Source organism: Pholcus phalangioides, unplaced genomic scaffold (assembly GCF_987345545.1).
Source record: "Pholcus phalangioides strain wild (caught in Gottingen) unplaced genomic scaffold, Ppha-v1.0 ptg000004l_1, whole genome shotgun sequence".
Classification (NCBI taxonomy): domain Eukaryota; kingdom Metazoa; phylum Arthropoda; class Arachnida; order Araneae; family Pholcidae; genus Pholcus; species Pholcus phalangioides.
This window is the reverse complement of record NW_028301597.1, coordinates 19,788,524-19,815,321: the sequence shown is the minus strand read 5'-3', so window position 1 is coordinate 19,815,321 and position 26,798 is coordinate 19,788,524. Positions and strand designations below refer to the sequence as shown.

The 26,798-nt window shown below is 38.6% G+C and overlaps 1 protein-coding gene and 1 long non-coding RNA gene across 7 annotated transcripts in view; both read right to left on the bottom strand.

Moving 5' to 3' along the window:
- The window catches only part of LOC149086726 (uncharacterized), a 271,603-nt gene extending 268,109 nt beyond the window's left edge, over positions 1-3,494 (bottom strand). Inside the window, exon 1 of the long non-coding RNA XR_016192509.1 lies at positions 264-3,494. This is a non-coding gene — a long non-coding RNA (uncharacterized LOC149086726). The remainder of the gene's footprint in view (positions 1-263) is intronic.
- A 9-nt stretch (positions 3,495-3,503) lies between these two features.
- The window catches only part of LOC149086722 (homeotic protein antennapedia-like), a 187,231-nt gene continuing 163,936 nt past the window's right edge, over positions 3,504-26,798 (bottom strand). For 5 of the 6 annotated variants that reach the window (XM_089231076.1, XM_089231077.1, XM_089231080.1 and 2 more), the window contains one exon: positions 3,555-5,420. In XM_089231076.1, coding sequence (XP_089087202.1) covers positions 5,152-5,420 — 269 coding nt within the window. In that variant the 3' untranslated portion in view covers positions 3,555-5,151. Of the gene's footprint in view, positions 5,421-26,798 lie in introns of all 6 variants that reach the window. The other variant, XM_089231074.1, reaches the window with a different exon arrangement.

Genomic DNA, 26,798 nt, shown 5'->3' with positions numbered 1-26,798 from the left:
ATACTACAATCAATTCATGAGCATTTTCATCTGAACAGAATATAATTCCAATATTAATAAAATATAGAAACCGAATGAAATTAGATGCATTTTTGTGAATATAATATGTATAATTATGGTCTCTCTTTTTAAGGTAAAGTATTAGGTGTAAAATAAAATTATAGATAGGATGGGTATTTAGATATTATCAGACTGGATTAAGATATAATTAGAATCAGAGAAGGGAGTTTCTACAAGAAGAATAAGAAAACAACTCAACTCACATAGAGAAGTGTCTATCCTTGAATTCCAGGGTGTAAGGCAGTACAGTACATAATCCAAAGGATTTAGATAGAAACCACTCATAGAAAAGAGAAGAGAGATTGGAAACTGAATTCTTCTCTATCCAGGACTGTAACTGAAATCCCAAGCCACAAGAAAAGCTCTTCCCCTGTATGGTAGAAATAACTGAAAAAAGGGGTGGTTGTGGTGGCAGATAGAGCACAGCAGGAGACCCGGGAGCTCGCGGCCCCCTTCACATAGCATACAAAAAAAATTACGAAGGGTCGTTCTCAGACAACAAGGGGCCACTGATACTATGGTAGTAGCTGCACATTTTTTTTTTCTTTTTTGCCCCTGATCTTCTACTTTTCATTTCTTCTGAGAGTTGCGAACATTTTTCTTTCTTTATTATTCCGGAATTGCGCCACCCCTCAAACAGAATCCCAGGATCCAGCAGAAGTGAAAAAACCTCCCTCTTTTCCACATATTACCAAAGATGTTGATTGATTTTCTTGCCCCCTTTGAAGAAGGGGGAGAGAGAGAAGTTCCTTCTTCTTGTACAGAAAAATAATAAAAAAAAAGCAAGGAATACAACATGGTTCTTTAAATCAATATATCGAGTGGTGATTCAATTATACCAATCTCAATCCAAAATATAGCTAAAAGGAAATCCTTTGGAATCCAGTTTATTTTCTTCTGTTTGCCGGAATCTGAGAAGAAATAGAAGACTCGACGATAAGGCAGCATTACGAAAATGGGGACTGATTTTTATAAAATTCAATGTCAATACTGTAGAGTAGTGGTTCTCAACCGGTTCTCCGCAGAGCCCTTAAGGATACGTGTCACTTCCCAGGGGCTCCGCTGCCACTCGAGAAAAACAAATCATTAAATTTCATGAAAAAATAATTTAAAAAAGGCCTACAGGGTTCCAGCATACAAATTACACGCTGAAAGCGTGTAAAGGGCTCCGCGAGGAAAAAAAAGTTGAGAACCGCTACACTGTAGAGTCTCGATAATCCGAGGTAAGCGGGACCGAGGCCATCTCGAATGATTGAAATATCTTAATTATCCAAGGAAAAAAAATATAAATCGGCTTTGGGGGGGGGGGGGGGAGCTAGACATACGAATTCGTACATACTTTTTCCTCCCACCTATTTTTTTCTTAATTCAATGGCTTAGTTTAGTGGTTCTCAAGCTTTGTTATCACGCAGTTCCCTTTTCTTTATCATCGCTTATTCCTCCCAGAATAGTCTAGCCAAAAATAGCTCCAGAAAGAATCACTTCAAAGCACTGAACAGGTACAAATCACTACACCAGGGGTCTTCAGCGCATGACCCCGCGGGATACTTGTCACCCATCGAGCTTTTTGATAACGTGTATGGTATAGCTTAGTGGTCCGCGGACCTGGCTAAAATGTCAAATGTGGCCCGTGGTATGTCAGCAGTTAAAGACCCCTGCACTACAGAAACTCCTAGCGACGCCAATGAGAGAGGTTGGCGACGCACACTTTGAGAACCACTGGCATAGTTCATTAACATTAGATCTTCCAAGACCAATGACCTTTTTATAAGGGAGATTGACAGATGCTTCCATATCCCTGTTCCCCGATATGAACGCAATTTTTTCACATTATAAAATTGATAATAGAATGGCCTATGGAACATTCTGGCATAAGAAGGGCGAGGGATGTCTACTGAAAACAATAGCCTAGTGATCAGGACCCAGTTGAACTGAAATTACTCGCATTCGTTGAAAGAATCAAAAGAAATATGTAACGTGCTTTAAGAAGGAACTTTGAAAATTCCAGCACCTCACATTACACGAAACCATGAACTTTGAGACCCGGAATTATTGAGATTCTACTGCATGTTTAAATTAAATCACGAATAAGATCACATGCGACAAAATATATCGTTTTTTAAAAAATTTTTGAAGAAATCCGATGATGTGAGAATAACGTATAATTGAACGTATACAAGATGGGAACAGAATAGGCATTTTCAAAATTTCAAAGAGAACTGAATATGACAGATATGTGAAAATTATATAGGCATACTTACATGTGTTTGCAGTAAGTCCTATGCATTTTAAATTTTTTTGTGGAGCAAGATGCAATAACTCTGATGCTCTCAAAGGTACAAGCAGCTTCTAATGTGAAATCCCCTACTCACATAGCGGATATGAATGCAATAATTCAGTTTTTGCCAAACAAGCTGGAACGTATTACCATCAACACTCACCACAGCTGCGGTGATCTTATATATATATTTGTTCTTTATATTTTTCTTTAGAAATCGGCTCTACACTGAAATGATTAACTCAATTAAGATGGCTTCATTTCTTCTGTGCTTCGTATCAGTGACATGCCGAAATTCATGCATTTATTAATAGAAATCCACCTCGACGTTAAACCACGTTGAACTTACGTCAGCCCCCAAGAAGTCCGTTTGACTAGTAATACATTTAAATTGACCATTCACACCACACATTCTGACCCTATGCCCCACGGGGCCATATGTTGCCCTCGGAGTTGTCTGATGTGTGGCCCGTGACCTCAAACCTAATTTTGTTAAAATGAACTAAGCTGCACATTCCCAGATCACTTAAGGGAGCCGCGGCCTATTTACAGATCACTTTCGTAACCCGACACAGTTCGTTCCAGAGCACTCAAGCAGCTCTTGGCATGTTTACAGACCACTTGCGGGGCTGTTTACGATCTCTTGGGTGATCTGTGACGCAGTTCCAGATCACTTACGCAGCCCGCGACGCGTTTTCAAACCAATAAAGTGGTCCGCACTCTCCCAAAGATTGAACTCCCTTGATTTATACCCTGTGACTGCACTGAGGAGACTATGCCAACAAGCGAGCCCTTCATCTTAAATTTAACTAAACTGAAACATGGGAATCACAGCAGCTGTTGCCAGAGTAGATGATGGAATAATGAAGAGTTTTTATCAAAATTTTGGATTGAAAAAAAAAAATATTTGCTTATATAGAATAGTGGTTCTCAACCTTTCTCCAAGCCGGCTGTTTCATTCATTTTTGTGAGTCGTAAGTTTTGTTCCCGGTCAAACACACGTCCAACGAAAAATGAATGAGGACAAATGAAACGGCTAATCACTCGTGGCCCGGCGATTGAGAAACACTGATATAGAACATTCATTTACCCCGAAAAACCTCAACCATATTACCTACACCACAGTTTCCCAAAGTTTTTGTTCCATATTTTTCCTTTTTCAGATTTATTTCTCAGCCGCCACCCCCCCCCCCCACCCACACACACACAAGTCAACCCATAGGATTCTATATTATAAAAATAGCTTCTACCGCCCCCTTGGACCATTCCATCGTTTCCCCCGAGGGGCGATATTGTCCACTTTGGGAAACACTGATATACACAGTACTACACGTACACACTCATGTAAGTAATGTAAGTAATTTTCACATATCTCTATTACCAATTCATCTATCCTTTGAAATGCTGAAAGTATTTATTTCTTTTGTACCCACCTTTATATTATGCGAGTGGCAACATATCACCACACTAATAGCGACATTTAGTAAAATTATATTCAATTTTTCATATCAGTCGTTATTTGTTGGCAGCTATAGACAAATTTATCATGAAAATGATTATAATAGCCTTCTTCAGACTATAGATTTCAATTACTAATACAAATACAAATTAGTAACTTCACATTTTCAAACCGAATTGATTTATTCTAATCAGAATCTGAATCGAGTGCAATTTCAAACTCAATATAATAAATTATTTGAAGACAGTGTACATCCATATATAAACATGTAGGTGAGAAACTATCCCTGGTAAATGAATGGGGAGAGGATTGTGGTCAATTTCACTGAAACGAATTTTTTTTTCTTGAATCACATTGATGCAAAATCAGTCACATATGATCCAAATAACTTTTGTGTAGGTCATCGGAATCATTTATCGATTCATTAATATGCACGTGTATACGGTATACCATTGACGAAGCCCTTGGTCACGATCTTTAGGTGGGTAGAACGACTGCATCCACGATTCACATACAAAACTCACAAACTGCACGCACAAACACACACACGGATATCTCAAATGATCACTTTGTAGACATGGTTTAACACTGTATTCCACTTTTTAGAAGAAGAATCACCAATCAATATCGGAACCACTTTCTATTCATATGTGATTTAAAGATTTATATTGAAAATCATGTAGAAACAATATTCATGTTTCATCATAGGTTCAATATAATGGTTCTATAAAACCCTCCACAAGCACACACTCGAAGCATGCAAGGTGTCGCGTACTCTGTATCATTAATAACAAGATGATGAAGTTTCACCCATGTGGTGTCTCTCACTTGTCTCAAATATGTATACTTCCGTATATATGTAGAACATATTTATCTTCTATCATGAATAAATAACAACCAAGATTATAACAATTACGATTGAGACTTTGAAAAAAAAATATTACCACGACGATATAAACAATCGACAAAAGCTGCCGTTATACTTTCAATGGTATTAGGGGTTTCTAGCGTTAGCGAAGTCACTTCTTGGGGCATCCATGATGATGCAAGCATGACATCCATGTCTCAACCTAACCACAATGAATTAGAAGAATGTCAACGCTTCGAGAAAAGATTCATTGAATCGTCCAAAGTGCTAGATGTTATAACTTCGCTGCTTAAGCCCTTACCAGCCTATAAATGCGTCTTTTTCCCCTATCTGAATAATGCAGTTTTCATCTATATGTACAGACCTAAAATCCCGCTTCAATCAAGGGTCTATAAACTAGGCGAAAAAATTAAAAAGCTATGGTATCACGAGATCATTTTATTTTTAAATTCCTTTTCCAGCTGCGCTTTCATCATTTTGTCATGGTCAGACAGCGGTCATCGGAGGCCTATCGAGATGATGAAGCTCGGGACCGTTGGGTCCCATGACCATACCGGCTTCCATTTTTGCCTTGTTTTCCTTTTTCCATTTCATCCGCCGGTTCTGGAACCAAATCTTTATCTGGCGTTCTGTCAGACAGAGCGCGTGGGCGATCTCGATACGTCTCCGGCGTGTGAGGTACTTATTAAAATGGAATTCCTTCTCCAATTCCAATGTCTGGTAGCGAGTGTATGTTTGTCGTCCTCTTTTCCTCTCTGAAAATAAATGCAATGAAACAAAATTAGAATCAATAGCACGCAATAGTTCTGTGAACAAATTATATTAGTATGCACGCTCAAATTTATTGATGTTTAGTAGGTACTATATGGAAAAGGAACCACATTCAAATTTTTCGTTCCTTTTGGGAAGTGATCGAAAGGTGCGTACTGTAAAATCTTAAATGTCTAGATATATTTTTATTCTTTTTCTTCCTTTTTCTAAAACGTGTGAACATGATTACCAATTTTAACGAGATACGTCCAATAGAGATCATGCAAATCTGTTGCCAAAAGCCTGTACGAGAAGGGATTGATACAGTAATGGAGGCTTATTCAGAACCAGTAAGTATCAAAGCAATTTGGGGAGCAATTTCGAAGCTTTACAGATCAGCAAGGGTGTCCCGAACATAAAAACCTTGGAAATCTGCTATATAAAAAAATAATGCCACAGAAGATTGCAAATCACACCATGCTCGAAACCCATGACAACTCGAAACATTTTTTGTATCGAATTTTCAATAAAATTAACAGCTTCAACAAACTTCAATGCATTTAAGAGTGAAATTTTTTTTAAATAAAGCACCGACATTGCCTCTCATTGTAGGCTCAAGCAACTATTAACACAGTTGCGTCACATTTTACGTTTTAACGAGCTCCGCGCACCACTAAGCTACACTACACGTTATCAGAGAGCTGGGCGGGCCATGCGTTGAAGACCCCTCTGGCGTAAGCAATGGCTAAAAGTGTCACCTGATGGTGATGCCTGGGTACAGCACGATTGAAATAGAAGTGGGGAGGAACATACAGTGCATGTATATACATTGGCGTACGCAGGGGCGGGAGTGTCCCGGGTTCAAACCTCTTTTCCCCGAGTGGAAATTATAGTGTTATTTTATACAGAAAAAAACATTTAAACCCCCCCCCCCCTACTTTCAGGAAAAACACCATAGTCGTACAGTCCGGAGTCGCACATGTAATACTCACATTAAAATATTATTTATCAATAATGAATCCAATTGGAATTGATCAATTGGAATCATAGCTATTTGCAGGAGCATCGGAGATGTAGAATGTGCTCGACTCGAGTTTTACGTAGAACCCTTTCATTTTTAAATTAGTGCCGTGGCGTGTGGAAAAAAAAACAAGAAAAAAAAGACCCACTGTGAGTGCTTTAGCACCCGCAGCTCCAACGCTATAGATGTAAATCGGAAAATTTTGCAATTTTCACAGAAAAGTGACCACTTTTATACAGTATAGGCAATGATTCAAAACAGTGAGAGAAATATTTTGCTTTACACTGAGAAAATAGTTGGGGACGAAATAAGTTTTTAAATTAGTCTTTCAATTCTATTATATTTCTAAATTAGAGGGGTAAGGCACAGTCATTTACGCCCCCCCCCCTCTCATTTTCAGTGTAGAGAAATTCACCCAGAAACAGGAAATGTTTTCGAAGAAAAGAGGTTGTCATTTGACGGTGGGCATTCGCACAGTTCTAAGAACAATGGACTGGGGTTGAAACTATTTTTTTTCACTTGACTTCCCTGATAAAAAGAGGAAGAAACAGCCTGAAGCGTGAAATAGCATGAGACGGTGAAAACGCAACAAGAAAAAAAAAAGGCATAGGTCCTCTTTGGGGACAAATGTTTGCCCAGAAGGATAGAACAGAGAAGAAAAGCTTCCATTGTTTGGGGGTACCGACTTCTCCATAGAAAAACTCACCCTTCCCACCAAACTACAGGAGAGAGGGAGCAAGTGTTGTAAATCTTGTGCAATCCATCGCAATCTTCTTCAGCAGAGCACATCTGTTGACGAACCTGGAGGCATTTTCACCACAGTCCTTTTTGTGATTTCCGAGAGCGCTACCAGCAACCGCCGTTTTCTGGGGAAACGATAACTACAGGTTTGGTCCTTGTCCACCCACTGTCACCCAAAGAAAAAGTGATTTATCAACAAAGGTTAGAGTTAAAAATAGTTACACCAAAATGAGCATTTCTCCAAAAAGCATCCACGGGGTGCCTACTCTTTTAAATGCTGTCATCATTGAAAAACTCAGAGAATGACCCTTGCACAATTGTTACCTCTCTAGTTCAACTGGACTTGTTGGGAAGGTATCATTGCAGTGGTTAAAGAATAGAAATGGGATGGGCATGTTTTACTGCAAGAAAATTGGACACGTTAAAAAGGATTATTCACATTCTTTCAAGAAGTGGAAAAAAAAAAATCTAAAAAGAAAATAAATATCAAGAGACCCGATTATGAAAATTGTATGTACTTTATCAATTACTTATTTTTATGGCTATATTGAGACACATAAATTTAATGGATATATTCTTCTAATCTATAATAGTTTGACTGCAATTTTTTCTGCGGGTAATCCACGGATTATATGCTAAAAAACCATGGGCAGTTTTCAAAGCGGACGCTGCGTCTAATGTCCCGATATTGTTTTTTTTTTTCTGAGATGTTGGAAAAGAAATGAATGCTTTCAAAATTAATTTCTAAGGATTTTTTTTTTTTTAAATATTTATAGCTGGTATAGATGATGACTAGGAAAATCTACATTTTCTAGACCGCTTTCATTTCTCAGAATTTCATTATTGATGATTAAAATTGCGGACACTTTGATGATATTTCTTCTCAAAGTAGCGAAATTTGCATTTGAGAATGATATGCAGAAAAAATACGGCATAAAATTTTGTTTCTATTAATTGTATAAGATTGATGTGAAACAGATGATAGAGTGATGCTGGAGTAAAAGCCTCTTTTACATTAAATAATTTCATACAATCTATAATAGAGTTGATGACACGTCGATTAATTTAAATATACGTATACAGCATATATATATTCTCTTTCTGCGAAAATGAATTTTTAAATGCTTTTATCACATTAGTTTTAGTAACGTTTTAAAACAGGCTTTTACCAGCAATGCTTTCGGTAACACGTTCTTTCAAACATTAACGAGTTATTCTTTTGAAAAAAAAAAATTGATATCCGATACGAAATGGTTTAATAATTTAATATAGCATGGAATGTAGATACTGATTTGAAATTCACCAGTCATCTCCTTGTAACATTGGAAGCCTCGCAACAAACTTTTTTCTTCAGAGAAAAATGGAAATCTTTAAAATTCTTTGCGCATACTCGTATAAAAATAAATCAGCATATGAAGCCTATTCTATGTTGAATAAATAGGTTGAATCAATTCGGCTTCGCTTAAAAGATGGATACAGTATGCTACGTAATAGTAGTCAGACAACCGTTGTGTGCTGGTTGAAAGCACATAAGATTTTGTGCTTCAAATGATTTTTTTTTTGTATGTTAAAAGCTCGCAAGCTGAATATTTGCTTGCGAATTGAAGAAGCTTTATTAGGACTATTGGAAACATTCTTAACTAAAGCAACTGCAGTACAGATTGTCGACTCTCCTCTCTCTGCTCAAGACACGAAAGTATACCGATAGGTTTAGTAGGTTAAGAAGAAAGTCAAATACACACATATAAGAGCCTTAAATAATGATAAGAACATCAATTTAATACTTAGCAATTCACCTATTCGCGGGCCACATACTGCCCGCGGGCGAGCTGTTGGCCACCCCAGGTCTATTTGGGTATTTTTTCTAATTGCAAGCATGCCTCTAGGTTCAATGGTTCGCCAGTAATTTGCAGCCAATGGAACTCTTACCCTGTATATTTCAAATATACACTATATTGAAAACTATTTTTTTCGTAACGAATTTTGTGATGAAATGAAGTGAATCCGTTATATAGAGAGTCGACTGCATTTGATACAAAGATTTAATCTCCGGTTGGAATAACAATTCCTCTACTTGCAGGATCTAATCCCTAATCTCGATTTACATTTTAATATGTTTGTGCTTGCGTTTCTATTTTTATTTTTTTATTCTCGAGATTTTATAATTTTCTCTCCAAACTCAAAATTGCTGGTATTTTTTTTTTTCAACGGTGAGATGAAATGAAAGCGCATGGGCGCTAATTCAAAATTTTCGTCATAGCGAAAAGCGGGAGAGGAATGAGAATAATATTTGAATCTGCTCTACAACTCAATTTTTACTGCGAAACAACAATACTTTATCATTCTTGTTTGAAAATATAGTTAGAGGAAATGAGAAAACTTTCGCGTCCGTCCGCCTACGTATAGTATATTTATGCATTTGTAGGAAATGAAAGCCGCAGTCGAACATATATCATATGTATATGCAAGGGATCTTCCTTACCAGTCAAAAACTTCATGCATACGTAAATGCAAATTCCTACCGCTATATATTGTATGTACTGTTGGGAGGGAGAGGGGGAAAAAAAAGGAAAATAAAGCCACAACGGCGTTATATTTTATTCATTTCTTCATCTCCGCTTTCTAGCCTCGAGCAAAAACTTTTGGTCCTACCCGTAAAAGAAACGTGAGAAATATATGCGAGGATCTCTGGAAAATTTCTTTATTCCAAAACGAATTTAAATTTTAGAATTCTTCCAACGTGCATTATTTTCACAAGTTCGCCATATATGAGAAAGATGTCTTCTTTGTTCAATTTCTCCGGCACCTTATATTTTTATATCAACCTTACCGCTTCCAACAAATTAAATGTAGTGTTCCGCGGCTATTTCTTTCTGATAAAAATTAGTTTCTTCTACAGAACGTGATTTTTCGCTTATTTTTGAAATGTGATGAAACACATTCAATCTACGACGATTTAGAGCTGAGTAAAGATCTAAAACCAATTTTATTTCAGATGTAAGTACTATTTTATACTCGTATAATGATGAAAATCACAGTCGACTTTGCTTATTAGAGAATCCCGAATTATGATATCATTTGAGTATTGTTATCACTTTTGCCAAGAACGGACCAATATCATAACATAGGAAGAAAATTCGTTTTTTGTTATCAGGGCTTCGGATAGTGTTATCAATTTTTGTTGTCATCGAAAGTTTTTATTTGCGTGTTCTGAAGCAAAGATTTAACAAAAGTTATTTATTTTCTCCTATGCAGGAGGCTAGATAGTATTCTCCCCCTCTCCCCTTGAGACAAACATTTCCGTACTTGATGTCGTAATCAGTCTGTAGTATTCGCTGTGTTTCCATATACGTGTGGAGATGCTTTTGCAATAATCTTCGTATAAGTCAAGGGAAAAAAAGACGTTTTTCTTCGGTTCTTGATCAGTTTCTTTCACTTGACCATATTCAAATTCCTTTTCCGAGAGACTTGCTTCAAGAGATCTTGAAACATTTGTGCATTAAAGAAAATATGGTAATTTGTGATATACATAAGATAGTTTCATTCTATCGCCTCACAATGGATGAATAACGGAAATGCAGGATTTTAGCTCAAAGAAGGGGAAAAAAAGTCCCGTTTTAGAATATAATTTAAAAAATGGAACGATTGAACATTTTGCAACCAATTATGTGGGAAAGAAAAACAAAGTTGCCCCTTTTACAAATACCCAATTACCATACATCCTGTGTGACAAAACGGGACGGAAAACCTCAAGTCCCAATGTGATCACATAAACAGGGCCGCAACTGGGGAGGAGCAGGCGGGTCTCGTGCCCCGGGCGCTGGACCAGAGAGGGCGCAAATTTTATTCTCAAACCTCTCGTTCAACATTACAAGGGGGCGCCAAAATGCGCACTTCCCTCGGGTGACCAGGTTGCGGCCCTGCACGTAAAGCAGCGTGGACTCTATTACTTTTCGTGTAAAGTGTTCGCTATCTCATAAAAATTCTACTTGCACTCTAAAACAGTGAGAGAGAGAAGCATACAAATTTCTTTAAAAAAACCCTCTCGGATCTTTACTTATCATAACCCATTTGTTCTATTTTAAAGTACTTTTTTTATGAAAACATTTGCAACATTGAAAAAAAAAATACCATCTATGCATACATTTGCAACAAATGGGTTGTCTTGCTACGCTGTACTTAAACGAGTACGGTGGGTTAGCTAACACTACCTATAGAAGGTACGACAAACCATTGGCGTATGCAGGGGGGGGGGGGGCCCTCAAGCCGAGATTATAGTATTATTTTGCAGGTAAAAACATAAACCCCCCCCCCCAGAAGAAAGAAAAATTGAACCCCAATTTGAGAAAATTCTGCGTACGCCTAGGCCACAAACACACACCACCTTTAGAAGATATAATACGAGAAAACTGGCTATATGTAAGAGATACTGATGTTTTGGGAAGAAAATTCATCGCCGCCTCCACGGGGATTCGAACCCTGGTCACTCGTGTGAGTGCTCTATCACTAAGCTATAGAAGCAGATAGAAATTTTTCTCAGTGAAGCGTATATAGGCTGAATGGCACTGTTCGATGGACGGTGACAGCGATCAATTAACCGTTCGTAAATTGCATCAAGACCACTAGATGGCGATGCATATGAGAGAAAGATGGTCTCTCCACTTGTTAATGCAAGATATCCGGAAAACGTTCCTTTCCAACATAATCAGCATCTCTGCATATAGGCCGTTTTTTCCTCTATGTTGTATTACCAACTAGAAAGAATACCTTTTTCCACATCCACCACCAATATAAAAGTATTACCAGGTTTTGCCTTCACACGGATTGAAACTTATTGAAATTTGGCAGGTTAAGCATTTGGCCATGGATCGGACAAAATAGGCATGCAGTCACTGAATTTAATCTGAAAATCATGGCAATTATTTCAGAAGCAGAACCCCCCCCCCTCTTTTTGCACTTATCACATTCATATTTAGAAACTCATATTTTAGTTTACAAAAAATTAATTTTCTCTGTATAGGATCGTCCATTTGTCATCTAAATACAAATGACCATCTGGGGATGTATTATACAACTGCAGTAGGTGCTCTATCAAAAATCGAGCTGAACACATACATACAAGTGTTGGCTCCTAAGGAAAATGGCCGCGGCTTCAATTCAAGTATTCCGGGTTTTTACTAACGTTTTCAAAAAAGCAGACTTTATTCGAATTCAGAACATTAACAAGCGTAGCCTAAATACGACTACTCTCCCCTACCATCCCTTAAATCAATCTCTCTAATACTACCGCTCTCATACTTTCTTTTTTAAGCTTGACGTTCTTACAAATCGCTCGTTCCCTCGAGCACAAAGTCACGTTACATTTCTTCCTTTTCAGCGGCTGTTCAACAGCTTCCTACACTCGGTCATCCTGACCTGCAATCGTCCCGATTGCCCCACAGTACTGGTCTTTACGTGTCGACCTCTTCGGATTACGTCTTGGTAACACTGGCTCATCTTCTTCTTGCACTGAAATGTCTTCATCATCGGACTCAGACTCACACCTCCAAGCTTTTAGTTGGCTCACGTGCGCTGTTGTCGTGTACAGATGACCTTTCACTGTTGATTCCAATTCAGTCACCCGATACGTGTCATTTGGTAATACAGCCGTGACAGTCATCGGTCCTCTATACTTCGGTTGAGTCTTCGTCGGTTGCCCCATGGCTCTCGGACTTTTCTTCATAACAACAACCTCGCCTGGTTCGAACACTATTGTAGCACATCTGCGCTTATCGAAGGTGCTCTTCATTTTTCTTTGATTCTCCACGATTATATCTCGAGCTTCTTTTCTTACTTCCTCTGGATCCATCCACGAGTTATTCTCCTCATCTGCTAACCGTCTCAACATTCCATCATTGAATCTTGGAGAATATCCATGCAACATCTCAAATGGTGTCTTACCAGATGACTTGTTCACAAAGTTGTTCAGATTTCGTTCTACCAACTTGATTTTCACGTCCCAGTCCTTATGGTCTCTGTTCTCCATACCTGTAGTTATCGACGACAATATAGTCCTATTTGCTCTTTCGACCATCCCATTTGCTCTAGGGTGTTTCGTTGAATTGAGCGTATGATGAATTCCGTTATCCTTGCAGTACTTTTCAAACTGCTGTGACGTAAAACAAGAACCACGATCGCTTATAATTCGGTCCGGTAGTCCAAAGTCATTCACAAAGATGTTGACCGATTTCATTACACAAGTAGTTGAAGTATTTCTAACTGGAAATAATCGTACGAATCTGGTAAGGTTGTCAATGATCACTAGTAGCTCCTGATTTCCCTTCGAACTTTTGACAAAAGGTCCCAGATGATCCATATGTATCACTGCAAACGGTCTTTTTCCGGGTTCGATTGCGTGCAGCAATCCCTGTTGCTTACCTGCCGGTAACTTATTGACCAAACATTCCAGACACATAGCTATATGACGTTTTACATAGCGTTTCATGTATGGGAACCAGTACATTTCCTTGATCTTCCCAACTGTTCTGTCTGTGGCGAAATGCCCCATAAGATCATGAAATTTGATTACAGTACCTTTCCGCATGCACTTCGGAATTACATACAATAGTTTCAATTTTCCTTTATCGTCCACCTTCCTGAAGAGTCGGTTATTCTTCAGCTCGTACCCAAGAACTAATTGTTTTTCCTCCTTGGTCCGGTCCGTATCGTTTTTCTGTAATATTTCTATCTTTTTCTTCAGTTCGTCATCTGTATGCTGGATCATTAGGATTTGATCTTCCTCAGTGAGAGTTAAGCATATCTCTAATTTCTGATCGATAAATGAGTCTAGAGTATCTTTTGACTCTGCTACAGGTGCTCTACTAAGTGCGTCTATATGTGCCATTTTTGATCCTGATCGATGTTTCACCTCGAAGTCATATTCCTGAATTAGATCAAACCATCTGGTTATCTGTGGATTCATGCATTTCTTTGTATTCATGTAGACCAAAGCTTGACAGTCAGTGACGATAGTGAACTTGATCCCAATTAGGAATTGTCGCAATCTATCCAACGTCCAAACAATCGCCATCAATTCCAATTTACTCGAGTGATATTTACTCTCAGTTTCTGTGGTCTTCTTGCTCACACAATATACTAGATGCCACTTGCCGTTCGTTCCTTTCTGCAACAACATTCCCGCTAACCCAATTGAGCTCGCGTCACAATGGACTTCGGTTTCCGCTCTCGCATCATAGTGTGATAGTATGGGTTGGCACATCAACGCATACTTCAGTTCTTCAAAAGCTCTTGTCTGTTTCTCTTTCCAAGTAAACTCTTCGTTCTTTCGAGTCAATCGTGTCAATGGATCAGCTTTCTGTGCATAGTTTTTTATAAATCTTCTAAAATAACTAGTCAATCCTAGAAATCTACGTAGTTCATGAACGTTACCGGGAATCGGAAAGTCTTTGACAGCTTTCAACTTCCTCGAACCTGGCTGAATGCCTTCTGCATTGACAACGAATCCTAAGAACTCCAGTTCTCTTTTCCCGAATTCACATTTTGTCAACTTCAGCGTCAATCCGGCTGTTCTCAGTCTTTCGAACACTTCTCTAATTCGCTCCATCATATCTGTCCAATCCTTCGCTGGTATCAAGATATCATCGAGATAGCATAAGACCTTAGTGTTCATGAGTGGACCCAACATTTGACACATCAGTCTTTGAAACTCTGCTGGTGCATTTGCTAACCCGAATATCATACGTTCAAACTGTCCTGTTTCATCTGGAGTGATGAATGCTGTTTTCAACTTCGCTTCCTCCGTTAGCGGTATCTGCAAGTATCCATGAGCTAGATCCAACGTCGTAAACACTTTACACCCAGCCAAATTTTCCAGTAAATCATCGATTCGTGGCAATGGGAATTTGTCTTTCACTGTCTGATTATTCAATCGACGGTAGTCCACAACTAATCGGTTTTCACCTGTCTTTTTCTTCACCAATAATACTGGACTAGCATACGGTGACCTAGTTTCTGTGACTATACCATTATCTTTCCATTCTTTCACGATATCGCTGATTGCCGTCCTCTCAGACAAACTTGTTCTATACGGCGGTACACAAATAGGTTTGCTGCCTTCTACTTCCTTAATGTCCATCTTAGTCAACGATGTACACCCAAGTTCCTCAATGGACAATGCAAAAACATCTCTATACTCATTCACCAATGACCAAACTTCACGCTTTTCTTCTTTCTCAGTTGAATCGTCAAACTTTATCTCATCTAAACGAATTCCTCTTCTCTTACGTCCTCGTCCCTCACACGTAGTACCCACATTAGCAAATTTCTTATCGCGAGACTGTAATTCATCCCACAGTTCATCCTTCAAGGCCACACTTGAAATGATATCATCCTCACAGATTACTTCAATGTCCCTCGATCCTATGACGGCCTCACTCACGCAGCAATCAGTCGAAGGACTCACTTCTTCATCCACCAGAATATCCAAGTTTTCACGTAGCTCATCACACACAAAAGAGTTTCTGACTTCGGGGTTTCCTACAGCTTCATCAGATTCTTCTAATTCCCTCATGCTCAGTTTATCAACAACGATTGACGCACGACCGATACACTGTCCTTCACCAAACTTCACAACATGTTCCCCTAAATTCAAAATAGGAACCTTCGTTTTCCCCTTCACGACTTCTAGCAAGACATCAGTATTTCCTTGGCTTCCTTTCATCAGCACCAGTCCGTCCTCCACATCTTCTGTTCTGGCATCGATGACCTCCATCGTTGCACCGTCAACTTCTTCTGGATTCATGGTCATCAGCTCTATCCTTTTCTCCTCGACTCCGACATCTCGAACACATGGCAACTCACTTGCGTGCCACACGCGCAGTCTTCCTCCACTCCCGGCAAACTCAATTTCCGGCGACATCAGATAGTTCCGTCCAACTATCAAATCATACGACTGTGCATTATCATCGACGACCAACACATCCACAGCTGACTTTGCACCATCCACTTCCAAATCCACGTTAAGTTTCCCAAGTGCAACTGCTGATGGCTTCACCAGATCTCCATAACCGAATAATTCTTCTGATTTCGGCACATACTTGAGCTTCATATCCTCCGCTACGGACTTCTTCAACAATGTCACACTACTTCCAGTGTCGATCAAACATGAGATGAGACGCCCATCATTGATCCTAGCATTTTTGATGCAGTTCCCTTCGTAACAATCAGCACAACCATTTGCTGCCAAGTTGACTTTCTTCGTTGTAGTCTGATCACAGTGCTTTTGAATATGACCGGCCACACCACACAGGCGGCATGTTAAATTCTTCTTTCTTGGACAATCACGCGACACATGACCCAGGTATCCACACGAAAAACATCTGGGCTCCCAGTCTTGCCGCTTATTGTCTCTCGGAACCGTTGGCCTGACACGTTGTCCCTCGCCGTCACGAACTTCACTCATACGAGGTCGATTGTTCCGGTTCAAAGTCGTTCCCATCATCATATCTCTCCTTGAATCCACGTGCACAATTCGATCCTGAGCAACGGTTCTTCGGTGAGCATCTACCCTTTGGTCATCCCAAAATCCGGATCTTCGTTCATCAGTCCCGGTGAACTTGTGACTTTTTACATCCTCGATCTCGGATCTCACGACTTCGTATTCATCGAGCTTCTTCGCTAATTCATCAGGGTTCACAAAACTAGACCATTGATCGATGAAATGTTCACGAATTTTCGTCGGTACCCGCGATTTCATCTGTTCTGTGACGATCAGTTTCTTCAATGATTCAAACTCGGTAACATTCAGAAGAGATAGCCACTCGGAAAAGAAGACATTCAATTCATATCCAAAGTCCTTCCAAGTCGACTTCAGACGTCGGGAGTGCTGGATAAACTTTTGCCGTATCTTCTCTGTCGTCAGCTTGAATCGATTCAGCAACAGTCCCTTGACGAAACCATAGTCGTTAATCCTCTCCTTGGGTTCACGGATCACGATTTCGGACACTTCGTAAGGCAGTAACACTAATAAGCTAGTGACCCATTGTTCCTCTGGTACTCTCGCAAGTTCGGCTTGGCACTCGAAGTACTGTAAATACAGACTTAAATCCCCGTTATCCGCGTCGAACTTCTGTATCTTCTTCGTCAAATCGCACGGTACGATGCGATAACTTTCGGTGTCATCATCGATATTTCGCGACGCCGCACATGTTATCCGAAGACGCTCCAGTTCAAAATGCCGCTGTAGCTCTGCCTCTCGTTCCTGTCGCTGGGCTTCGGCTTCTTCCTTTTGCCGCAGGGCTTCGGCTTCTTCCTTTCGCCGCAGGGCTTCGGCTTCTTCTTGACGGGTTTCGATGATCTGCTCGAGGAGGCCTCTAACAAATTCCTCTTCATAGTTCTTCGACATGACGATGAGATTCTTCAGATCGGCGACTCTGTCATCTGAAGACGGCTTCTCTCCCAACTCCAATGCCAGCATCTCCAAGTCTTTCTTTCGTCCTCTCACGAGAAATGACATTTTCTTCTATCGCAGTCCGGTTTATATCCCGCTTCTGATAAATCTGTTGGCTCCTAAGGAAAATGGCCGCGGCTTCAATTCAAGTATTCCGGGTTTTTACTAACGTTTTCAAAAAAGCAGACTTTATTCGAATTCAGAACATTAACAAGCGTAGCCTAAATACGACTACTCTCCCCTACCATCCCTTAAATCAATCTCTCTAATACTACCGCTCTCATACTTTCTTTTTTAAGCTTGACGTTCTTACAAATCGCTCGTTCCCTCGAGCACAAAGTCACGTTACATTTCTTCCTTTTCAGCGGCTGTTCAACAGCTTCCTACACAAGTAAAAAACACAACTCGTGACTCGAAACTGTGTGAAAACCAAGAAAAATGTCCATCCATATAAATTTCATGTAACTTTTCCATTTTTTCTCTCTCACTCTCTCTTCCCTTCCCATGCGCTTCAGGGGCTCCCTATTCTACTGCTGACTCCAGAATTATATTTTCCAGGAGCATCTATAGAATATTTATTCTTGGAAAAGCCTTTTCTCACATCCGGTGCTGTTTTCTTCTTCTTTTCTGTACTTTTTTTTTATATTTTCAGGCTTTTCACTTCAGTTTCTCTCTCCAGGTTCCTTTTTTTTTTATTCCACGTCCTAACAGAAACCAACAAAGCCATTTAGTTTAGAACGCCATGTGAATAAATGAAAAGGCAACCGTGCTGACGCATCTCGAAATTCTCCGAGAGAAAACTCCGGACGACGGTCATTTATATATAAGCTGAATCCTTCTCCTACCCTCCACACGCACGAACTTACAAACGCACATACGCGGATATAAATACGCGTGACATGAAGAAATGAAAAAAATGGCAACAAATACAAATAAAATAAATATATAGAGGCAATTTCCTTTTTTTTTTTGTCTCTTTTTTTTTTTACCGGTGACTTACTAAACAATTAATGAGTGAGAGAAAGAGAGAGAATGTTTCTCAAAATATTTTATTCATTGACTCATAAATTATTATAGAATTACCATTTGGGTGGATACGCAGTAGTAGTATATTTAAGAGATAGGGTGAGTATTGAAATGATAACACATACTGTATATTCGTGTATTAAATGCTAAATAGTAGTAGTGGTGCTTTAGATGCTTTCTGATCGTTCTTAAAAGAAAAGAGATAAAAAGATTAATTGAAACAGCTGTCGAAATCCGGTCAGTATTAAAATTGTTACTTTCTGCAGAGAGCGGGCAGACCTTGAACACAATACTTAGATAGCATGAAAGTTCTACATCTTCATTTGAAAATATGGAAGAGAGATGGCAGAACACGGAAGAATCACAGCTCTGACGAAATAAATACGTTAGTTAGGGTCACGCATTTGCGAACGCACGCGTGCACACACACAACAACACTGCATGTATCGATTCATTAGAAATTCCGCAGAGAAATGTGTATTGGGTGCACGTCCAGTTCAGTAATAATAAAATAAAAATTATTAAAATTATCATTAAATAACCTCTTTAGTTCGTTGGATTGGATTTTAAATTTATTGGCGCAAAAAAAGAACCAATTTGGTCAAACTGCGCCAAATCAAATTTTATATATAAATGTGAATGTATATATGTATGTATGTATGCTCTTTTTACAAATCTACAGTTTTAGACCGATCATCCCCAGATTTTGCATATATACCAAACAGGTCCGGAATTGAACCGTAGGCTACTTTAAAAGTTCGTCAAAGCTGGGCAAATGCTCGAAATGGGCAAAAAACTGTCGGGCAACAATGGTTTTGGGGCCTCAACAATCGCTTTCGGAACGTTTACTTTGGTTACCGTGGTTTCCAACAATGCGTTTCAGACGGGAACATATGCCTTTACAATGGTTTGTCACACCTTTAATTCTGTTATTATAACAGTTTATTCCTTTATAACGGTTTGTCACTTTTCCAATCATCCCAGTAATTGAAGAAAACCCGGGAAGAGCGCCGGGTATTTCTGCTAGCGTATATACAGGGTGTCCTGTAAGTGATAATGTGACCTTTATCTCATCAACCACCCATTGTATAGGTATAGTTTAAATTTAAAAAATGCTTAAAAGGCGTTTGAATAATATTCGCTGCACAAGTTGGACGTATGACGTCGCTAACAACCATAGGCGTACGCAGAATTTTTTCGAGGAGGTATCAGATTTTTTTTCCATCTGGGGGGGGGGGGGTATGTTTTTTCCTGCGAAACAACACTTGGTTCAGGGGGGGGGAGGGAGTTAGAACCCCAAACCCCCGCCGTACGCCAATGCCAACAACAGAGAACAACAACTACGACGACAAAACTGGGAATAAAAATGTTTAGCGCCAACTGATGAACTCAATGCTTGCCTCAAATCATCAACACTCTGGCACGAAGTTAAAAAATTATCATTATCCACCAACATGCAAGTTCAACTGCAAAATGACTCAGCACTGCTATCATTTTCACGTCAATTGATCAAACTTGGCAATGGAAGAATTCCCGTAGAGACCCAAGCACTGGACTCATTACGTTTCCAAATTTATTTTGCGAATTGTTAAACTCAGTTCCAGAACTTGCAGACAAAGTCTTCCCAAACATTCAACAAAATCACCGGAACCATGAGTGGCTTTGTGAGAGCGATTCTGGCACCGAAAAATGACAGTGTGAACAAGATCAACGAAAAAATCCTAAAAATTATTCCGGGACATCTTACAAATCGGTTGACACTTTGACAGACACAACGTAGACAGTTCTGTATCCTGCAGAATTTCTGAATATTCCGGGTGTGCCACCACACAACTTGAAAAAACTTATAAAGTTCTTTTTCAATCTCGATATAAAATCATAATGGTAATAACAAAAGAAAGAAACCGGAACTAAATTTTTGAGCAGAAAATAAAAATTCTTTAAATGAAATTTCACACTCAAAACAAAAAAATCGAAATCTACAACATAGGATGCAGCATTTTTAAGCCGCTGATACAAAGCAGCAAGAGTATATAGCTTAACAGCTTCCTTTTAAGCACGTAGTTTGGCTCAAGTCCAGTTGTGATGACAGACAGCATTGTATTTTCCCAGTTTTCTGCATCGTTACGTTAACTAGGGGGTCAGTTCATCCTTTGAAAGTTCTCTAAAGGATAACAATAGTTCGAGCACAGTAGCTTGGCCGGAAGTATAGCTAGTGCAACTTTGGTGGCATCAATGATATTCTTCATCCCTACGACGAAACCCCAGCTTTATTCAAGCCAACGGATTGAATTCCTACTATTATAAGACTTGTCAATTCCTTCCTGCTATATTCATATGTCAATTCCTTCATGCTATATTCATATGTCAATTCCTTCATGCTATTTTCATATGTCAATTCCTTCATGCTATATTCATATGTCAATTTCTTCATGCTATATTCATATCTCATTCTCTTCAGGCTATATCACTAATAATAATAATATTATTATTGGTAGGGGTCGGATTTTTAAGACCTAAAGATGTAAAGTCGTTGCTGATTGGCTTAAAAAACCTGAAACTCAGATTTTCTAGATCAGCAACGACGTTTCATATTTAGGTCATATTTGATCATTTGATCAATTTTGTCGCACCACGGTCATTTTCTGCACACGAGGGCTAATTTCACCGGGACCTACAATTTATTGCTGATTCCGAACGGCAGGCTTGTTTTCTATACTCATCGAGAGGCTGGTGCGCTAACCCCTCGATGGGGGACTCCCCTATTGCGGTAGCAATTTTTTGCTGTGGACAAATCGCCGTTTTTTGTCGTACCTATCAGGCCCGTCATTTGGGGGCAGGGGGGGGGCAACGTCCCCCCCCCCGCCTTTTTAAAATACACTAAAAATGGTATATATATATATACAAATATATATATATGTATATATACATACAACATACATTGAGTACATGTGCTTTGCCCCACCCCCCCGGAAAAAGTTGAAATGATGGCCCTGGTACCTCTGTGTCAGGAAAGTTTTCTAGCAAGGACGAACCGGGTATCGAACTCGACACACCTCTAAACATCCTTGGTACTTTAGGTGAGTATCTCATCGACCGGGCTACCGCACCCAATTTAGGCCATAAAAATCCGAGCCCTATTTTTTTAATTATTGGTAACTGAACATTCCTAATAAATACGTATTTAAATGAAAGTCGCGATGTCTACTAATATTCACTACTAAAAATTGAATAAGGGGCGATATATTCAGTTTGTTTCATGAAAAATACAGTCGACACTCAGTGCAACGCCTACGCGTTATTGCGACCATTCCGTTATAATGAAATATAAGTCCCATTTTTTCCTAATTTACACAATGTTGTTTTATTTTTAATCCAATAGAGCGACCTACAAAGACAATTTAATTCACAATACAACGTTAACTCAGCTCTGCCTCTTTTTTGCATGGAAATGTACCAAACGCGTGTTTTTCAATTTCCAAAATTCTGTTTTATCTTGACACTTTATATTAGAGAATTTGAGACATATATGCACTTGAATACAATTAATTATCACACTTTTTCTTTAGTCCGATGCATTTTCTTTGCACTTGTTTACATTACAACAAAAATTCAATTCATAATTTTATTTTTTTATTCTGTCCAAACATGAATTCTCTTAAGCTCATTTTTTCCATCAAACTTTCAATATAACGACCTCCCAATACAACATCCATTTTCCGTAGAACGTTGGGAGATCGTTGTAACGAGCTTCGACTACTGAATCCGAATTAAGGTATCCGACTACCTTTCTTGTCACCTTTCTTAAAAATGGTTCTGGAGTGAACTTTAAATACATTTTTTGATAGAAAGGGTCTCGAAATGGTGAAAACAGTGACAAATTTTGGTCTATCTATTATGTTTTCTATGAAAAAGTCGTTTTTATCTCAAATTTTAGGAAAAATTCATGCGATATTCGAAACACGATTGCAAAAAATTTTAATAATGAAATGCTTTGTGATTTTCACAGTGCATTTAGCTAGTGATGTTGCAGGTTATAAACCAAAATTTAAATGATTGCATAATGTGTTCATAAGTTACACATAATATGTTTAAGTACGTGGGAATTTTTTGAAATTTCATCCTACATTTTGTCTATAAAACACTGTAATTCAAAAAATATATGTGATAGACCTTCGATTTTTGTTCATGATCTCAACAATATATAGCAAAATACACATTCAAATTTCGTAAGGATGCAATGCATCAATATTTGAAAATCATGTCACAAAGTCAAGTAAAATGTCAAAAATATCATTCTTCGTAAAACACGTTTAAAGTCTTTATTCGCGTATTACTTGTATGTAAAAACGCAACACTAAAGTGAACATAACTTTGATTCTAAGAATTATATAAACAAAACAAGACCTGTTTTGGAATCATAACAAATAGGGCTTTTATAAAAAATAAAAAAAAATGAAAATCCATATTTTCTTCCAAAATGACGTTTCCAACTTAGTCGGATACCTAAATTAATTTTTTTATCTTATATTGAGAAAGAGAAATTAAAATCTTAAAGATAATCAAGACGATCCACGAACATGAAACTTAATTGTGTTTCGAAATGATAAAATAATTGAAGTTATGAACATCACATCACGAAGAAAAAGAATAGACCAATTTTATATAGAAGATATAAGACTAGCATGCAACATTGTTTGAACATGAGCAAAAAAAAAATCCAAGTATCACAGAGGAAATGAGAAAGAATGCATCTATGTCGAGAGAGAGCGTACGCGCAGCTCAAGCTGGCACCTACTATACGAGAGCGGAAAAATGGTTTCGGTATGAATAAATAAAAAGTCTCTCTCAGCCATGTACGTACTGTATTTATTTATTCATTCGAAGTAGGAAGATATAGCGAAGGGGGGAAAAATGTACCCCAATACTAGAATTTTCAGTAAAAATAAGAAAGCACTGACTACACGGAGCACTTCTCAGACATATATTATTTCTAGTTCTGGATGTTATCTATGTGCTTTCCACTGCAACTCTCTGAAGACATTTTTTTTCACCACTTATATTTATCCAACAGGAAAGAAATATTTTGTTCATAGTAAATATATTATGTAAGAACATCTCCTTTCATTGTTATAGTAATTTTTATTGGACTGTATAATTAATATTTTAGTATCACTTCATCAAGTTTAAAACATGCTACAAAATTTAATATAAATTCGATAGAGTGACCGTAATCATACAGAAATTATATGTTTTTAACTCTTACAAAATCTATGTGCATAAAAAAAAATATCATCCCTCCATTTATATAACCATTATAAATCCATGTTTTCATGAAATAGCCTGCTTTTGACTTCAGCTGTTTCATATTCGATGTGTTATAATGTGAATATGACCGCGCGCGCATTTATGCATGTACAACATTCGAAGCTGCACAGGGTAGTAAATTTTTGTCTTAATGAAGGTCAAGTCTGCTATAATCAAGTTCTTTTTTTTATTTCCATCAAAGCCTAGCATGGCTCAGGTTATGTGACATTATCAAAATGATTTATTTTATTCTTCTTTTTTGGACAACGGGGAGGAGCTCGAATCCAGCTTTTGTAGGTATGTCTGATGTGGTGATAAATATTAATATAAAGAGAGCTTGGGCTCAATACAAGTTTACGCCTATGCATGCAATGTGTTTGTTAGTAAGAAACAGCATATATTTTTTATTACAAAACAATATAAATTGATAAAAAGTATTCTTTAAGTTCAGCAGCTCAAATCAAAACGAAATGCGTAGTGAATGTATTCAGATTTTGTTTCATCCCTTTACTAAATATTTTGTAGGCTAGCATATGCATCCTTCTCGCCTACCTGTCTGACTAATAATGACAAAATTCATCATATCTTGTTTATCCTTCCAGTTGATATGAACCACTGTTCCATCCCACTTGTAAACTATTCAGTAGTTGAGCATTTCCAGCATTTACCATCTCTTTACTTTAGAATGTGGAAGACAGATGACACCAATGTGTGCCAAACATAGTCCCCCCCCCGACTCCATCCTTTGCGGAATATAAGCAGATTATTTTGCAGCTAGACCATGCTGGAAAAACTCTCCCGGTATTTCAGCCCGGCGGGCATCCCCAACTCGAACGCTACAGGATCCAGCCTTGCTAGTGCCTCGCTCCTCCATGCAAGCAGCAACCACACTCCCAGGAGCGCCCGGAAGCCACTGCCGAGGAACAGTGACAAAACCCACGCCTGCATCGGACCACCGAACCACTCAATCGACCAACAAAAACATCCCGGTGGCCTAAAGGTACAGTCCCACGAGAGTTTGCTAGGGCAGTGTTTCTTAACCTTTTTTTGCCCGTGGCTCCCTTTGAACCATATTTTTTTCTCGTGGCTTCCCTGTCTTACTCAGAGTTTTCAACTCCCATCTAGAAGCAAGACACTTTATACGTATTGAAATGATTTTTTTCAGTGAATTTATACTGAACGAAAATTTTGCAAAAAAAAAATTGGCCTCCAGACCACTAGCCTAGAATTCATTGATCTCCCCGCTAGTCCGAGTTCTATCAGGACCGTCTCAACATCATGGGGCCTCCACCTTAGGCAAAGTGATGCTATGGTAGTCCCATACTTTAGCTGGAAATAAACAGCCTACATATTACCAACTTATTTTCAAAATTAATTGCACTATACAAAATATCATGAAGTGGGGTCACTTATGGGCATGAGGCCCCTGGACATGACCCCTTACAAGAGTGGAACTCACAGAGCTACAGCCCGGGGCCTAATATGGTTTTCATCATTTTTTTTTTGTTTTTCAAACAATAAATTTCATATAAAGAAGGGGGGGGGGGTCTAAAAAATTTAGCCGGGGACTTGAGAAAAACCCCATCCTAGGGAACTTGTTACAAAATGTTGGCGGTGAGGTCTGGGTGGGTCCATGCCCTGAAGAAGGCCCTGGTTTTATGGGTGGTTTTGTTGGATATTCTGTCTCTCACTGTAAGTGTGTCACTAATATAAAATCTTTATTTCTTCACACCTTAATTTTTCTTCTCAGTTCTCCAAACCACCTGTCATGGCCTCTTTTTCTATTTTCTTCCGTGGCCCCCCTTGAAGTATCCCAGTACCACAAGGGGGCCATATGGCCCCCGGTTGAAAACAACTGTGCTAGGGGACCCTTGGTAAGATAATTAAAGTTAAAGATAATAAAAGTCTTTGTCAGGATCCGCGGTCGTCTCGGGCAAACAATGCTTTTTATGGCTTTCAATACAAAGACACTGGAACGAGCGTCTTTCTTTGAAAATGACGAAACAAGTACAGATTACTTCACGCAGGTTCACGCCGGCTGTGGTTTTTGCGGTTTATGTCAAACAAAACCTTTTATTATCTTTAGACTTTTATTAACTTTAATTATCTTACCAAGGGTCCCCTAGCAAACTCTCGTGGGACTGTACCTTAAGGTCGCATCGGGACAACGAAGAACGCCGCCATCCGTCCCGTCCCCCATCTCTAGAAGCAACAGATCAGAACCATTTGGCCTTCCTCATCCAGCGGCACATGTCTTATCCATTGTCATCATTGCACGAAGGGAAATGACAGCACCAGATTGAACACGAAACAACCACAATTCTGATAACATAAATGCCATGCATATACACTCATAGAACACGCTCCGACATACATCGATTCGTTAGAATTTCCACAGAGGAATGTGTACGAGGCGCATGTACGGTCAAGTAGTAGTAGTTTGGGCATGGAGTCGTAATTTATTCGAATTCAAAGGGAAGTAAAAGACCCTAAACACATGCCTTGACTATGTGAGCACATCTAAGCAATAATAGTAAACCTATTTACTTCCTGATAATTTTCTGATTCTTATTTAATTAATTAATATTACCATACTCAAAAAAATATAAAATTTATTGATATACTTAACATAACATAATGGATAAAAATTCTTGTACGGAATTTGAGAAGATGAAAAAAGAAGGTTAATAAATTGCTCAGAGTATCTCATCACTAATGTTAAAATCCTTTTCCTCCAAGAATTATAATTAAAAATGCAAAGAAAAGTTTTCGGAAGGCATTCAAAAACTTCCAAGAAAAATTTATTTCATCAAGCACAAAAATAATTTAAATCACTGAGCA